This window comes from Schistocerca serialis, chromosome 1, assembly GCF_023864345.2.
Source record: "Schistocerca serialis cubense isolate TAMUIC-IGC-003099 chromosome 1, iqSchSeri2.2, whole genome shotgun sequence".
NCBI classification, from domain to species: domain Eukaryota; kingdom Metazoa; phylum Arthropoda; class Insecta; order Orthoptera; family Acrididae; genus Schistocerca; species Schistocerca serialis.
In genome coordinates, this window is record NC_064638.1 from 275,747,354 (window position 1) to 275,762,661 (window position 15,308).

At 40.4% G+C, this 15,308-nt stretch overlaps 1 protein-coding gene across 1 annotated transcript; it reads left to right on the forward strand.

The window, feature by feature from the left end:
- The first annotated feature begins 6,688 nt into the window (after positions 1-6,688).
- LOC126457282 (WD repeat-containing protein 82-like) lies at positions 6,689-7,636 on the forward strand. Its single transcript, XM_050093454.1, has one exon. The coding sequence runs from the start codon at positions 6,689-6,691 to the stop codon at positions 7,634-7,636; it is 948 nt and encodes a 315-aa protein (XP_049949411.1).
- Positions 7,637-15,308: the final 7,672 nt, after the last annotated feature.

Genomic DNA, 15,308 nt, shown 5'->3' on the forward strand with positions numbered 1-15,308 from the left:
TCTAACACAAAAATTTAGATTAGAGACGGGACGTTAACGTGCTCTTACGCCATTCCAGAACATTAACGCTATATGGTCAGAAAGTATTTTACAGCAGACCACTCTTCTCGTGACATTTAGTGACCAATTCCGCATTACGGAGGGGTCCAGATGATTTTGATGAGGCTGTGAATATTCATCCATCTTGGATAAAAAGAATCCGGGCACCCCCTAAAACATATGTTTTCCATATTAGGTGCATTGTGCTGCCACCTACTGCCAGGTACTCTATATCAGCGACCTCAGTAGCCATTAGACATCGTGAGAGCAGAATCGGGCGCTCTGCGGGACTCACGGACTTCGAACGTGGTCAGCTGATTCGGTGTCACTTGTGTCATGCGTCTATAACGAGATTTCCACATTCCTAAACATCCCTAGGTCCACTGTTTCCGATATGACAGTGAAGTGGAATCATGAAGGGCCATGTATAGCACATAAGCGTACAGGCCGACTCGTGTGTTGTCTGACAGAGACCGCCGACAATTGAAGAGGTTCGTAATGTGTAATAGGCAGACATCTATCCACACAGGAATTCCAGACTGAATCAGGATTCACTGCAAGTACTATGACAGTTAGGCATGAGGGGCGAAAACTTGGATTTCATGGTCGAGCGGCTGCTCATAAGCCACACATCATGCCGGTAAATGCCAAACGACGCCTCGCTTCGTCTAACGAGCGTAAACATTGGACGATTGAACAGTGGAAAAGTGTTGTGTGGAGTGGTGAATCACGGTACATACTGGTAATGTGGCGATCCGATGGCAGGGTGTATCTTTGGCGACTTCCCGATGAACATTACCTACCAGCGTGTGTAGTGCCAACAGTAAAATTCGGAGGTCGTGGTGTTATGGTGTGGTCGTGTTTTTCATGGAGGGAGCTTGCACCCCTTGTTGCTTTGCGTGGTACTATCACAGCACAGGACAGAGGGGCGTGGGTACATAATATTCTGATAGGAAACTACCGTTTCCGTTCCACGACGGTTTCAGTTCAGATGTGTAATGCGTTCACGAGTGCTGAGGGAACGAGATGTGTCATGGTATGAAATACCATAGACAAAATGACATATACTACGTCAGATGGTCACCAGATGCATGCAGTGTTTAAATCACGAGACGCGTGTAGACACGAGGAAGATCTGCTGGCACGAGTGCTGGCCGCTATGCTAGAAACTGAAGAGACACCAGGTGCGATAGAGAGTGTGCACCAGAATATGCTCCGTAATACAATGTCGGTGACAAAGTTGGTGGTCGCTTCATCGAGCCGTTGTTGTAATGCTTCAGTACTGTTCTTTATGTCCAGTATACTGCGTTCTTTTTTTGTTTCGGTATAATGTAAACATGTAATTTTAAGTGTTATTACAAACAACTGCGCATAAGTAATAAATTGATGTTTTGTTATGTTTCCTTTCGAATTGCTACCTAATAATTGCGCTGCATCACACCTAATTCAACTCCTCAAGCAGAAACGGATGAGATAAACATCTGAATAGTAATTTTGGCCTCATAAAGTAGCGAACAGCGTATTATTGTAGTCTTATCAACCACTGAGATGGAGGTATGAAATAGGTTTTTTCCGATTGAAATTACGCAATTTTTCTTTCTATATTAGCATTTCTAAATTACTTCTGTTACTCTTTATGCATGCTCAGCTAGTTCTTCATCAACAAAAATCAATGTGCATCTGAAAACATTTACAAATTAATAATGCTACAGTTGAACTATTTTACAAACATTAAGTAGCCTTCAAGTGTCTTGATACACCTGAGCTACATCAACTTGGATTTCATTGAATGCCATTCAAATTTTCATAAGAGCAATATGCCATTGATTTGAGTATCTCCAGTCTCTGTGACGCATTGAATTCCTGAGAGCAGCATAAAATCTCGGGTCGGCTTAAACGAGTCATAGTTATCAGCAGGAAGAACTAATTTTAAGTATATTTTTATTATCCTACCAAATTGTTTCATCGCTGGGTTAAATATACACACACAGACGTATGTATTCTCTGTTCCTGTAACTTGGATACTTTTGCATACATTTATATTTACAAGTATTAATGTGCATGTAAGAGCCAGAGCACGAACGTATGTGTTCAAGTGCACGAGATATATCCACCAGCTCTGCAGTGAATACACTCTGTGTGTGTGTGTGTGTGTGTGTGTGTGTGTGTGTGTTTGTGTGTTGGGGCTTAAGGCCCTCAACGTCGAGGTCATCAGGGCCATTAATGTTATTGTATATTTGCCCCTCGTCATTCTAATAATCTTTGTGGTATCATGTTAAATGATAGCGGGTGTTAGACTTTGGCATAGGACCGCCTGACAAAAAAAGTGAAGCACCCAAAAGAAATGGCCGGATGTCTTGTACACATCATCGGCAGCTATGTAAATTATTAGAGCAGAGCATGAGCTGTGAGAGGCAGAACTGCCACCAGAGTGTATGCCTTGTTGATGTTTAGTGTTGCTATCAGGCTTAGTAGGGTATCTGAGGAATGTAATCATCTGGGTATATTGAGTGATCATTCTGAAGGGTGCAGGAATGCCACGTACTTGTGTGAGACAGCGTTATCAGTACCTGACAGAGTTTGAAAGGGGCTTGCTCTTGGATGGGTCACCGTCTGGGTCTGTCGAGTTATTTTGGTAAGTGGGATGCACTCAGCCATTGTAAGGCCAATTGAGGAGCTTCTTGATTGAGAAGTACCGGCACAATCACGATTTTTTTTTAAAATTGAGATGTGGGGGCATTCGGATGTGACAACGGCCCAAATACGGAGATCATGGGAACTTGAGGACAGGTATACCCATCGTCATGGTTCGACGTGACTACTTCTCCCAACACAACGGAGGATCACTGTATTCTGCACCAAACATATCGGACACCTAAACATCTGCGCTAGCCATCTGAGAGCTGGTAATGGGCTCCCTGCGACATTTTATATCATCCCGCACCAATGGTCGGAGGTAGCGTTAGCAAGACTAGAGAATTGCTGCCTCATGCATAGGCTGCTGTTAACACAACACGAGCAGCTGCGTTTGCAGAGGTGCTGTAACCGGAAAGCATGGACTGTTGACGAATGCCGTCGGACTATGTTCAGTGATGATATGCGGTTCTGCGTGATGACGGTCTTAGGTGAGTGTAATGGCGACCTGCCGGCCGCGGTGGCCGTGCGGTTCTAGGTGCTTCAGTCCGGAACCGCACGACTGCTACGGTCGCAGGTTCGAATCCTGCCTCGGGCAGGGATGTGTGTGATGTCCTTAGGTTAGTTCGGTTTAAGTAGTTCTAAGTTCTAGGGGACTGATGACCTAAGATGTTAAGTCCCATAGTGCTCAGAGCCATTTGAACCATTTTTTTAATGGCGACTTGGGCAGAGGCCGCATTATTCCAATATCATGAAGAGGCACAGCAGTGCTATTCCTGAAGTCGTGGTGTGCAGAGCCATCGGATACGACTTCAGGTGACGGCTGGTAGTGACTGAGGGAACTCTGACAGCGCAACATTACGTCACAGGCATCCTGCATCCTCAAGTGTTACCTCTCATGCGACAGTACTGTGGTGCTATGTTTCAAGAAAATGGTCGGATACATATGGCACGTGTCTCAATTCACTGTCTACGTGCTATTGAGGAACTCCCGTGAGTAGCAAGATATCCAGATCTATCCCCGACAGTACTTGTCTGGTATCATGTAAGACCTCAACTCCATCACAGTGTCAGTACCTAGGACGTCAACATCAACAACAGCTATTCCAACAGTTGTGGGCCAGCTTGCCTAAGGAAATGATACATCGGTTGTTGACACCCTTCCCGACCAGGCGAAAGAGTGTGGTTTTTCGCAAATATGACTCGATTTTGTAATAACTGCAATCAGACTGTGAAGTCTCACTTCGTTTCCTGTCCTCATTCTGGCAGTGTGTGTGATAAGAACTTCGTCACCGCTTTTTCAAAAAATTGTAATAAATCCGCTACGTGTTTCAACACAACAAAAAAATATTTATTTTTCGATTACATACTCAGTTGAAGCATTTTTGCACGAGTAACCCGCAAATCTATACAAACTTCGCAGTATCTGCTTCTCTCTATGACAAAGTGATGTGTTGGCAGAAGAGCCAACACCGTGTTGCTAGAGGAGGCCGAAATGCACGCGTTTAAGCTCACGCAGACTGGCGTGAGGTCTGGAACAATTAAAGGAGTTGAGTCTAATAAATAAAGTACGAAGCTCTTTGAATACTTAACTTTAATCCATAATTGGAGAACATCGCTCTTGATGATACATAATTACAATCTCAATACAAACTGGGCATGGCGCCTTGCTAGGTCGTAGCAAATGACGTAGCTGAAGGCTATGCTAACTATCGTCTCGGCAAATGAGAGCGTAATTGTCAGTGTTCCATCTCTGGCAAAGTCTGCTGTACAACTGGGGCGAGTGCTAGGACGTCTCTCTAGACCTGCCGTGTGGCGGCGCTCGGTCTGCAATCACTGACAGTGGCGACACGCGGGTCCGACGTATGCTACCGGACCGCGGCCGATTTAAAGGCTACCACCTAGCAAGTGTGGTGTCTGGCGGTGACACCACACAAAGTTTACTCTAGCACGCATTTTTCTTCAAATGGCGTTTACTCGTCGCCTCCTACGACAGTGCTGTAGGTAATTCCAGGCAGCACCCTCGCCGGAAGCTCTGATTTAGTCACGAACTAACCGTATCCTCTAGCTAGTATAAATTATGCGTGTCCTTTGGAAGTCAGATCTTGAAGCTGGGGAGATCTGGAGAGATTGAATAAGAGTCCCTAACCGTTCTTTCCACCAACCTGTCGTCTTCTAAAGTTGTGTCCCCAGTGCAGAAGACAGCTCGTCGGTCGTGGGATCTTCGTCGGAGACTGCTTATGCTGCCAACTTGAAACTGTGATTGTGCTTTTTATGGGGTGCCACTTGCCCAGGTTAGTCTTCGTATCTAGGCAAGATCTGTAGTACTGACAATGATGGTATGCGACACTTCTCATTACTGTATCCTCTTTTGTTATATTTCAAATAATCACAAATTTTATACTGTCTTCTACAACACTCGACATATCTTTCTTAATTCAAATGTTGACGGTTTTGAGACGGCAACCAGCCACAAATTCATTTTAAGTTCCTTTATCTAAAAGGTACAGTTTCCGGTTTCGAATTATTACGATTCATCGTCAGACGGCTTTCATGCTTTCATTACAATATGTGCTGCGTTTTTTACTGATTAGTTATCGCGAAATGTCGGTTTGGAGTACTTGTTTTCATAGTTTTCGTGCAGCAGACAACGTTTGTAGTTTTCACCGCATTCACATCATTGCACACGTAAACATGCATGTTGAGCACTTCAGATTTGTCACGGAATGCATTTTCATCACATTTCTATCGTTGCACACGTAAATTTGTATCATTGAGCACTTCAGCTTAGTCACAGAACAGACTTCTAACATGCACCGCATGTTTTGATAGATACATAGTGTTTACAAACATATGAGTGTCAAAGATGCTTCTGAAATAAATAGCTAAACGCACATGTTTAACTTGTTGATGATTTATATCAGAATATTTTAACGATCTGAAGATGGCTATAAGCCAAACTGGTCCTAAAGTGTAAAGAAATCTATGTGAACAAGACGGACTTGTGAAAATAAAAGTGCCGTTGTATGAGTACCTGCGGACAAATAGTGTATTTCGAGAATGAACTTTCACTCAGCAATGGAGCTTGTGCTGATATGAAACTTCCTAGCTCGTTAAGGACCGACTGTATAACGCAGTTGGGCTTAGATTTACACAGAAAATGACCTCAGATCAATCTGGACTCCAAAATCAGCGGTGAATAAACGCATGTATAAACGTTAATCTCAGACAATATCGCTGTGAACTAGTGTCATCTTTGACTGGCGAAATTCCAGTTCACAACCAGGTGATATTACATAACAACGCTTTTGTTTTGCGCAAATATGCGTTGCAAAAGCATAAGTTGTTATTAACACGAATGCTTCCAGCAAATACGTCAAAACGCCACTCTCACACTGGTTAAGCTCGAAATATTTATTTTGATCTGCAAGGTTAGGTTAGGGAAATTATCGGCTATGTAAGTAATGGGTGGAGGTAATAACTGACCTCGTAACAATTCTTGGAGACGACTCGTAATTAATGTGGTTAGTTTAATCATTATCGACTGTTAGTGGCAAAGCGAGAGAGGAAATTTCGAGGTATTTGCAGTGAAAAGGTAAGTACGTGAAATATGACAGCAGCCAATAACGATTGAACATCTCTGACAAATTTCTAAGTTCGAACATGTGTAACTATATAACTCGTCTTAAATTTTTGGCTACAAAACAAGTGGTTGAACTAATATAACAACTACACGTAAACTGATGAAGAAAACTAGTAGAAAGTCTATGTAAGTCTGTCAGCAATTACCAGGCGGTTGCTCAGCAATAATACAAAATCCGTATTTTTGTTAACAGTTGACAGTGGTATTATTTACGTACGACGGTGAAGTGAGGATAGGTGTTTTTATGAATACTGATTTCTCTGATCGGCGTTTTTTCTTTGTTATCTCACAGTTGTGCTGCGGTGAAACTACGAAGGGCGTTTGTTGGATTCTGCATATATTGTTTAATATTCAGCGAAACTTGCTCTAAACATGAAGTTAGTTGACCACGTTGTTCGAAGTTTTAAGGTAGCGAAAGTATTCCGAGAAAATACGGATAAGATAAGTAGCATTGACTTTTCATCGAGTGGAGACACATTGATTTCTTGCAGTGAGGATGATCAAATTGTGATATATGATTGTGAGAAGGGGACGCAGGTGAGAACAGTGAACAGCAAGAAATATGGAGTTGATCTCATTCATTTTACGCATGCTAAAAACACAGCAATTCACAGTTCCACTAAAGTAGATGATACTATACGATATTTATCCCTTCATGACAATAAGTACATTCGTTACTTTCCGGGACATACGAAGAAAGTTGTCTCGCTATGCATATCACCTGTGGAAGATACTTTTCTCTCAGGTTCGTTGGACAAAACATTGCGGTTGTGGGATCTTAGGTCACCGAACTGCCAAGGACTTATGCATCTGCCGGGAAGACCAGTTGCAGCATACGATCCTGAAGGACTCATCTTTGCAGCTGGAATAAACTCTGAACACATTAAACTGTACGATTTAAGGTCATTCGATAAAGGGCCATTCATAACTTTTAAACTAAGTCAAGAAAAGGAGTGTGACTGGACTGGACTAAAATTTAGTCGTGATGGGAAAACAATTTTGATATCTACAAATGGGTCAGTTATCCGACTGATTGATGCCTTCTACGGGACACCGTTGCAGACGTTTACCGGTCATTTAAACAACAAAGGAATACCCATAGAAGCGTCTTACAGTCCAGACTCGCAGTTTATTTTCAGTGGTTCGACGGATGGCAGAGTTCATGTGTGGAACACAGATACTGGGTATAAAGTTTGTGTCCTTAATGCAGATCACCCGGCTCCTGTCCAGTGCGTGCAATTCAACCCGAAGTACATGATGCTTGCTTCTGCGTGCACAAATATGGCATTTTGGCTTCCAACAATCGATGAAAATTCTTGAATTTGTTGTGCATAGTGCCTGCAAGAAGATAACAACGTATGTGTTAGGTGAAATTTGACTCGAGTACCCGGATACTTTAGAAGGGAAGGCTTTAGTAAAATATGTCGAAATATTTTTGACAGTAAAATGACGACGCTTTTCTGTGACGAAGACTTGGAGTGTTTAATTCCATGGTAATTTTGTGTTTGAATCGAGGATAAATGTTTCTTAAGATTGTTATATGTATAAGAACGAAATTTTACATATGGCTTAATGTTGTAATGTGTAATAGGTTATGGCATTGTAAATTTGGAAATACTTTCATATACTTTTTAGATGGTACTCTATACTCACCAGTAGCTGTGTTCATGTAGGACTCCCTGTCAGTTTTAATGATGGCACATTACTTAGCACAGGTTTCCTGAAACATGAATTTATGTGCTCTGCTCGTAAACACACGGAAAAAGATGTGGTTTTTCAGTCCTAATAGTAAATAGTGTACCACATTTGAACTGTGCCTCCAGATTACTTTCTAAGACTTGCACCTTTCAAAGTAGGTGGAAAGATTTCATATGAAAGATGAATCAGAGTGCAGGATAAAACTGCCATGCGAAACTACGTCTACACAGTGTATTTTTGTCATGACTTAAGTTTGTGTCTAGTGGTGGCCAAATATGGAGTGCGTTGATGAATCTTAGAACAGGTGCAATATTATCTCAGTGTGGTACAATTATCCTCAAGGTGTTTTAAAGAGAAATGATATGATGTGCTGACTGTAAGATGCCACTTTGTGTGTGCATGTGTGTGAGTGTGTGTGCTGTGCTCTTTTTAAATTCACGGTGCCCCTTTTGTAACTTTAAATGGAAAGCGCTACAACAGTTGTCAGCCTATTAATCAGCACACAATAATGAAAACTCATTTGATTATCTAAGTAATGGCTTACATCAAGCAATTCGGCCTATCTCCTGGCAAATACAAATTTCGGTGAGTAATTTGTGATTTCTCTACATTTTAAGTGACTGAGGACGCTGACTAGCAAGCAGCTAGGGCAGATGGTGAGCGAAATGGCTGAGGATGTTAGTTATCAAGCAGTTGGCGTAACTGGTCAGCCACTAATAGATTTCAGACTTCTTTTCTCATGCCAACTGTAGCAAAATGGTCAGACACAAATCAAAATTCAATTGAATATTTTTGCATCTGAACCAGTTCTTCCATCCTTGTATTTCTTCATTAACAGCAAATTCATTAGAAAAATGCTGCCATATTGTAGTACAGCGTCTCTTTCCTTTCAGATTTATTTGTGTTGTAAATAGAACTTTAAATATTTTAGTATCCTGTTGTCAAATGTTTCAGAAAGCGTTGTGAACATACAGTGGTCTACCTGTGTATAAGATTTACATTTTGCTATGTTGCAGTGGCACTGTTTATATGAATTATTAAAATGATTGACACAGATTCTGCAGTGTCCACATTCAAGGAAAAGCTAAGTTATAACACACACATTTTTAAAAAAATGTGATATGACTTTCACCTCAAAGTAACACTACAGTTTGTAATATGTGCTTTCTGCTTATGTTGTAATTTTGTCTGTAATTTTGATGACACAGGAAAGTGGCATGTTTCACATTTACTGTACCCAGAAGACAACACCACAGTGTGAATCTGTGTTGTAAAAGATCTATTAAAAGTGCTCCATTGAAAATGTGTCTGTAATTGTTACATTGCCGTTACCACAGTGTCAACTTTCATTGCTTCAGATTTCTTTCCTTTCTGTCACTGAGAGTGTCATTATTGTAAATTTTTTAAAGATCTAAATAACTTTTGATAACTATCTTAGTATTCCCCTCCCTGCCTTCCACCCCCCCCCCCCAACACACAAAATCAAGGTTTGTTAGCTGTCTCTTGTGTTGAACTTTTATTACATTCTCTCTTTTTCTCAAGTTCTTGTCAAACCGTTTTGAACACGTCATACATTAATTGTAGATTTAGATGCTAGCTAGTGTGAAGTCAGTGCCTTAAAATTTTGTTATACATGAAAATACATGTACTGTTGCTTTACAATCCTCCTCTCATTACTGGCTGTTTTGTGTAGGGAAGAGATACAAAGAAGAGCCAACTGTTTTTCTCTCTATTCGTTATTTCAGACGTTTTGTGCATGTCATATAGTAAGTAAACATATAGATTATAATTTCATTTTGATAAATTTGTTGAAATGATCACAAAATACGTGAAGCCTTTAAGTCCATGGTGTTTTCTTCCACAATGATTTATTTTTTCTACATTCGTACTCATGTATATCAGTGCTCTGTTGTTGCTTTTTAAGGTAGTGGATGACAGGAAATCTGTGTCCTCTTTGTCATGTCTTTAAGTTGAAACTGTCTGAAAATGGTTAGAGAACTGAGCCAGATCCACAGTTGTGTGCGTAACATGAGAAGTAAAGTTTTTACCATGGTGTCTGCGTATTGGACGAATTGTGTAGGGCAACATTTAGGTTATTTAGGCCCGTTTTTTAGTGTTAATTTAATATTAGTGAACATAAACAGCTCAGTGAAATAAAGATACACTTATTGGCCCTAATAAATCTATGACAAATACAAATCTAATTCCAGTCACAAGAATATTTTCTGACAATCATACTAAACCTAATGGAGAGGATGAACAATTGTTAAAAATTCAGTAATAAAATAATGCACTAAACTTTCTCTCTCTTTGTGTAAGTGTGTGTGTGTGTGTGTGTGTGTGTGTGTGTGTGTGTGTGTGTGTGTGTGTGCATGTATTTGTGGTTGTTTTCTAGCTGTGTATAATACTTCAATAGCACTGCCTTATTTGATCTACTAGCTAGATATGTTAGATGGTTTCTGTAAAAACAGAAACGTTCTGAGTTGTCTACTTTCTTCATTCCTGTTGCCTATTATTCAGTTTTTGTCAGAACTGAGAAAAATAAATTAAGTAATTCTTGTACTGGAACAAAGTAATGTTGTCTTTTATAGCAAATGCAAATATGAGACTTTTAGCTGTGATGTGATAAAATATTTGCATTTATAGTGTACTATGTGAAGTATATGTATCATTATTAACGCGAATATAATTTTTCCAAGAATAGTTGTGTATCTGTGGAAAATTGTAAAATTATCCCTAGTTTTGGTGGCAGTAAATGTTTCATGAATATGACATTTAAGTAATGTGGCGCTTATGTCCAATATTTTTATGTCCACCACTCTCTATATTTATGTTATATAGATTTGCACTTTGTAAGTGATATATTTGGCAGAAATGATCCCATAAGTGTAATTTACAGACTGTAGCCTTTATATTTTCTTCTCTTGTTTCCTGTTTTGTCCCACAGTACCATGCATTCTTTTTTTTTTTTTTTTTTTTTTTTTGCAATAGACTCTAGTTTGAGTTGTTAGAGTAGATACTCATTAATATGAGTCTGTTCATTCCTGTTCATTGTTTCTCATGCTGCTTGATAGAACTGTATGTAAGGATACACAGAATTATCCATGTTTAACATTGATGCCTATAACTATACTGTTATATATTCACATTTAGTTTATGGTAGAAGTAGCAGTGGTGACATGATTCAGCAAGGACCATACGGTTATTTAAATATCTCAGTCATCCTTAAATCGCATATTTTAATTATATAAAACATGTATATCATTTGGCAAATTAAATAATTTTACTGTCCATAATTTTATAATTTTCACGTACTCATAACTGTACATTGTATGTTCTTCCATTGTTAAATTCATGGAACACATGTTATTTTGCAAATTTGTGTACAATGGATGTAAAATATTACAACCATAGTGCTGTTCTGCTTAGGTGCAGGTGGCATTTACTACTGCTTTATTTAAATAGAAACAGCTACAAAACTGAAATAAATTCACAAAAGTCAGTTTGAAAACATGATTTTCATTGAATTACTTTTAGTTTGTCTGTATTTTCTCTATTTACCTTCCGTGTTCCCATACTTATTTCACTTCCCACAAGCATGCTCTGTAGTTTTATTTTATATTCGCACTCAGGGGGCTCTAATCTTGATGTTTCAATAGAGAACAATGTTTTAGGGGTTGGGGGTGGGGGATGGGGCGACGCGATTCTGACACTACAGTTTCTGTAACAGAATCCTGGCTTGCATGTTGTATATCTGCCTGTAATTAGAAGTCACTTTCAATTAAAACTGCGCGATGTATTGCTGCCACAGTTCACTTTTACTATCGTTCTTCCCAGCTCAACATAAACATTCTCTCCTTCGTCTCCATTTCCAGTGTCATCAACCACATGAAAAATATGTTCATTTGGAGTTAGAGACATCTCTTCATTTTCATTTACTGATGTGAATGAACTGCAACTTTCAGTGTTATTTAAATCTCTATCAGAACAAAAAATGAACATCATAACGAATAAATTTGTAAGCTGCTATTTATGCAGCAAATTTGTTTCAAAAAAATTATCGGAGCGTATTAAAATGCATATAAACCACATCCCACAACTTCGGGCTGAGAACGTGCATCGTCATCGTAGGGGCTGGAAATAGGAATAAATTGTGTCTGCAGGGCTGCAACTAACTTCTGTCTATTTTCTGCCAAAACAGGCCTGACGATACTCCCGACTCCAATTTTAAGCATTTCAATGAAAAATATTGTCGCTGTTTTTCCTCCATTTCACACAGCACGTATAACTACGAAAATATGAAATGTAATAACTGTAGAGGGCATCTTAAAATTACACCTTGTCATGCACGAATGCTTTCTCGCTCCTGTTCGTAATATTATCACCACACTTTTCCAGTCACACTTAGCCCTTATGTTAAGCCTCCGTAGTGTCTTTATATTGACCTAATGCGATTTTCAGAAAAAAATCTTTTTCATCTGGGGAATAGTCTGATGATCACATCTTTTTTCTGGCTATTTCCATCTTTTCAACACGACACCTTCGATAATAGAAACTGTGTATTTACGAAGTACAATTAATATCTGAGGTCGAAGTGCAATTCTTCTTCTTTTGGATTTGTAGCTCTTGTATTTCTTCCGTGTTTGCACTTAAAATTATTGGATTCAGATTTCGCCTTTTATATAAAAAACAGTTTTTTCTTGTTACCCAAACATGTTACAGCGCCTCTGTGTCATCATCAGTGGGTTTTGTTTATTGGACAATTGTAAAAGTGAACACTTTTTAGGTTGTAACAGCTCTAACAAAATGAACTGAACCTAAAGACCGTTTTTATTCGTTTCTGTTGTTACCGTGACTATACATGATGTGGTCTTACAGGCCCATATGTATGCTGTCCTGCACTGATAGCTTGTCATTTGCAAACCAAACAATGTAAATGTGAATTTTATGAGCTAGGTAACGTATCCCTTGATTTTTTGAGTTTGATATTTGGCTCAAAGGTGCCTACAACCCTCCTCTGCAATAATGAAAAAGTGTGGCGACATTACCCTCAGTTTTGACGACGCTCTAACAGCAAGGTGTCGACACATGCGAGAAAAAAGGTCGCAGCTCAGATGGTCATGTGAGGTGGAAGTAAAATAAATGATGTCACATTGGCACAAAATTTCACCACAATTTTGCCCATTGCACCATGGACGTGTCACACGATGGAAGGACGTCACACCCCCTCTTATGGAAACTTGACCATATTTTGAATCCTATGTGATGGAGGTCAGAAACGCGACGCCCAGCTTTGAAATCACGCAGTTTTCTTATGAGTGGCTGAGAAAAATATTTGGAACGCACTTCCGCTCAGAATCAACAGGAAAATGGCTCGGGGGGCAAGACAATGGGCGTCAATGAAACCATCCCTTCCTTTTGTAGTCGAAAACGACAGTTTGCAGTGCTATGAGGAGCAAGTTGATGTTCTTGTCTCCTTTGACGCTGCTGACACACCTCAGATGATTCAAGCCCTAAGGATATTCTGAGCCTGCAGCTCCTTTAATTGTGATCACACCACTTTAGAATTTAGTGTGGCTGCAGTTTTTGCTCAGGTGTACAGGATGGAACGACTAGGAACCATTCAAAAGCACTCCATGAAATGTGAATGTGATCCATTAGCAGTAAAGGGTGCTTGTGTTTTTTCAGCCTTTCTGTTGCGCACAGTTATGTGGCCTGATAAACAGGGGAGGGGGATGCATGCGACACAAGCATGAATAAAATGGCAAAGGGTCCCTCTAAGGTTCTTCCAGTTTGGCAACACTGTTGATGCCACCCACACACCTTGAATGATTCCTAGGTGCCTGGTGGCACGCAACCCCTTGACACCCATCGGCTAACGCCCAAACCTCCAGGTGTCAGACACTCAGATCAGTACCAAACGCTATGTGTCATTAGAGTATCAAACAAAACACCGATTTCGTTTGTGCTGTGTGCTGTCGTCCAGTAGAAGATGCGTAAACGGTAATTAAAAGTAATACCAGAGCTACAGAGCATAGGCAAACCATATCTGTGGAGCCTGAATGCGAAGGTATATGAGAGGTGAGCTGGTAGAGCGTCAGATTGTCATGCTAAAGGTCCCGAGTTCAAAACCCACTGATGGAGGTTTTTAAATAGAATACATGTGAAACTTATATGGGAGAACATTTTTCTGCCACGTAAAAGGGCGTTTCAGAGTTCGTGGCCATGTTCTTTTGGCAGTCTGCTTTTGCTCCTTTCAACTAACGAAGCAAAAGCAGACTGTCACAAGAACATTGCGACAAACACTGAAACGTCCTTTTACATGGCTGAAAAATGTTCTCCCATGTAACAATTTCATGTGCAATCTGTTTAAAAAAACGCCATCAATGGGCTTCGAACTCGAGATCTTCAGTACGACGATCTGACGCTATTCCAACCTTTTTTTTTGTATTTGGTCGTAGCGGACGTCACATGATAACCGTTGAAGTTCGTTGTTGATTCTTTCACTCAGTCCTTTATTACAGAGAGCAGATAGCTCTCTGACCGAACACGCTGAGCTACCAAGCTGAAGAGCCAACTCACCTACCAGAGATCTGCACATTCGAAGATCACAGATATGGTTTCCCTGTACTCCATAGTTACTTTTAATTACCGTTTACGCATCTTCTACCGGACAACGGGACACAGCACAAACTAAATCAGTGTTTTGGTTGATACTCTATCGACACACATTGTTTGGTATCGATCTGGGTGTCTGACATCTGAAGGTTTGGGTGTGTGTGGCACTACACTGTTACTCTAGCGCCTGTTTGCGAGCATGCGGAGTGTGAGGAGTGCTTAACTTAGGGGGGTGTCGTAGAGGAACCCTTTGCCATTTTATTCACGTGTCAGTGACACAGCAGGAGAGTGCAAAACAGGAGGGCTAAAAAAGCATACGGAATCTGTAAAAAAAGTATTGCAAACAATTTTTTGTTTGTGTTACTGTATGTTGCAGCACACACTGTGCATACTCAATGATGGGGAGATGTAACCTTCAGCACACGCCAAGCGCCTGTCGCCTGAAAGCATTTATTCATGGGAGATCATTTTTATTCGAGGAACCCTGTCGAATGAGTCGGAGCAAGCACAGAATGCAGTGGACTTGATTGAACAGCAGTATGCCATCAAATTTTATGCTCCCTCAGGGGTACTTGGCCACCAAGGGGCCCCAACCTTTGCAGCATCTTTTTCCTTCTGTGCTGCATGTCTCTCCTCTTGCTATTCTTTTTCCCCTCCCTTGGGGAACATGTCTCGG